This window comes from Elephantulus edwardii, unplaced genomic scaffold (genome assembly GCF_000299155.1).
Source record: "Elephantulus edwardii isolate Elephantulus edwardi_28Jun2011 unplaced genomic scaffold, EleEdw1.0 scaffold00030, whole genome shotgun sequence".
NCBI lineage: Eukaryota > Metazoa > Chordata > Mammalia > Macroscelidea > Macroscelididae > Elephantulus > Elephantulus edwardii.
The window spans coordinates 5,250,372-5,253,250 of record NW_006399780.1 but is presented as its reverse complement, the minus strand read 5'-3'; the positions used below and the strand labels follow the sequence as shown (position 1 = coordinate 5,253,250).

Here is a 2,879-nt window from a genome sequence, read left to right as displayed (position 1 = left end):
GTAAATTCTTTGTAGTAAAAATTTTCTGTCATATTGTTGTATAAAACATGTATATCAAACATTAGCATCTAGTAGGTTATGATGTTTGTTTTAGTTTATAGAAATTAGTGAATCTCTGGTAACTATTTTCATCAAGTTTTCTTACTAAGTGGAAACTTGATCATCCTTATCTGGAAATATTTAAATGTTATTTTGTTTCATTATATACTATATATAGTACAGTTACTTGGCAGTTTTGTTATTTACTACCTACCAAGAGGCTCTGCCCTATTTTTGCATTTTATTTATGTCTCTCATGCACAGACTTTCTTGTTACGAGTATATATCATTTTCATTGAGTCATAATAGGCATTCTTTTTGTGCCTGTTTTTCGAACTTTGGTAAATTACTTTAACATTATTCTTAGTTATGTGTGTGTCTTTTCACCATTGTGACTTTGTGAGCACAGTGGTTGTTGATTTAAACTGGGAAAAGCTTAAAATAGTAATACATCTAAAGTATGAAACTTCCTTATTTTAGAACCTAAAGTTAATTGAAGTACCTCTTTTAAGTGAAAGAGGACTCTATGGACAGACCTGCAGTCATATGTTAAGGATTGTATTACATGTTTCCTTCCTTATTTCATCAGATAGCTAGAAGTGTTTCATGGAGACATATTTTGCTAAGATTTTGTTGAAAAAGTACTGCTGTACTTCCTGTAAAGTGAAGTAGGTAGAAATCAAACTGTATTTTGTATAATGATTCTCATAGTTTTTAAAAGATTAGACTTTGCATATTTGTTACTATATAGATGCTGTCGTTTCAATTTTCAGAAGACTGTGCAGTCATCTTCCTGTAATTCTGAAGTGAAGTTGAGTCACCCAACAAGAAAACTAAATCCAGTTTAAATATAGGCATTAGTAATAGAATGCTGAAACAAACCTCTGGATTAGCTTCATTGGCTTTCCTGCTTCTTTTGCATCCCAAAGCATAAGCTTAAATCGTCTCAGAAGGACAAGGTCCGCCAGTTTATGGCATTTACACAGGCTGGTGAAAGAACTGCTATATACTGTTTAACGCAGAATGAGTGGAAACTAGAAGTGGCAACAGACAACTTCTTCCAAAACCCGGACTCATTCTACAAAGAATCCATGAGAAATTCAGTAGACAAGAAGAAATTAGAACAACTCTATAATAGGTACAAAGGTAAGGAAGGATATTAATAATGAAAACAAAATTTTTAAATGAAAGTTGAAAATATTTAAAGAGATATCTATACAACAAAGTGAATGTTCTGTGTCTAATGCCTTATACCAAAATACCTCCAAATTGCTTTTCTTGCTCTTTTTGGTATTTAGCTGTAGAATCCAATGTCTTCAATTTAAGATAAACTGTAATAATTAATCAATATAGATTAGTACTGAAATGAGGAAAGTATAAAGATTTACGTAGGAGTAAACTTTCACTCCACTTGTATCATCCAGGTTTGATATATTGATCACTAGGTGGAAGAAAACATTAATTAGATGGTAATTGATTGCCTTGATGGGGTGGTTTTATCTCTATAAATTTAGTGTTTTCCCAGACTCCCTATTTATGCTGAAAAAGAAGGCTAGTGGATAAGGAATTGCACTGCCAACCCTAAGATAGATGGTTCAAATCCACCAGCTGATCCAAGAAAGAAAGGCAGTCTCTTCCTTCATAAACTGTCTGGAGGGTCAGCTCTGGGTTGGATCTAACTCATGGGCACATGACAACATGTATGCGGAAATATTTGTAAATGTAGTTGCTTATTGAGGCCAGGAGAACTGCATAGTGCCCAGTTACTTGGTTTTTATTACTTATTTTCATTCAGCCACTCATATATATTTTTCCTTATATGTCAGCTACAATATCATAAAATACAAATTACATTAAATACAAATAAATTCTTTAACTTCTCTTAAAACTTTGCTGTGCAATCCCTGTCCCTTTACTCTTTATATCCTTTCACCAGTCTCTGCTCCCTGTACTTCCTCTCCCAGGATCAACCCTCAATCCTCCACCATTGTTTGTATTTATGTGTAAACTTTTTCTTAGTCTCTTTTTCCCCAGCTCCCCAATTCGAGCAGTAATGCATGTCCTGTTCTAGATTGTCAACTACAGTACACACAGTATCTGATCGTCCATTCATTTCAGATTGACCTTCCCTTTGCTTATTCCAGTACAGTGTTCTGTCCATTTTGAATTATCAAATACATAATTCTGTTATTTTCTTATTTTCCTTGTCACCCCCTCCCCAATAACCATCCTATTTTAATAACTGACAACTTATGTCATATTTATCTTTTTGTGACTAAGTTATTTCACTCAGCATAATGTCCTTTAGACTTTTCCTTGTTATGTTGTGTTTCACAAGTTCTTTATTGTTTTTCAATGCTGTGTAATATTCCATTGGAGTATTAGTGAATGTTTTGATCAAAATCTAGAAGAATTCTGGTCAAAAGGGAGGAAATGCAGAATAAAATTTCAAATTGTCATGTAAGCCAGTCTTTCTGCAGCCATTGAAATAAACTGTTACCTTAAATTAATCTTTAAACCTTAAACTAAAAATACCCCCAGAGATGTCATAAAATCAAGCAGTAGTTTAGGTTAACTAGTAAAAACTGTCCACCCTGAACATTGAACTGTTAAAGTTTGATCTATATGGAATCAAGCCAACAGAGCAATTCATAAATTTAGATAAAACTTCCCCCCCCCATTTTTTTTTTAATGTGTGTACCGTCAAATTGGATCTGACTGGTACAGGAGGAGATTGTCCCTCCTCCTTCAGCAGAGCATCAGGTGGATTCGAACTGTGCACCTCTGAGACTGCAGTGCAGTATCTTACCACTAGGCAACCAGAGCTCACCTAAATTTAG

At 34.0% G+C, this 2,879-nt stretch overlaps 1 protein-coding gene across 1 annotated transcript in view; it reads left to right on the top strand.

Annotated features, from left to right (window-relative positions):
- Nucleotides 1-971: 971 nt before the first annotated feature.
- Nucleotides 972-2,879, top strand: part of DCUN1D2 (DCN1, defective in cullin neddylation 1, domain containing 2) — a 43,841-nt gene continuing 41,933 nt past the window's right edge. The window contains exon 1 of the mRNA XM_006883959.1: nt 972-1,185. Within this exon, the coding sequence (XP_006884021.1) occupies nt 1,011-1,185 (175 nt within the window). The 5' untranslated portion in view covers nt 972-1,010. The remainder of the gene's footprint in view (nt 1,186-2,879) is intronic.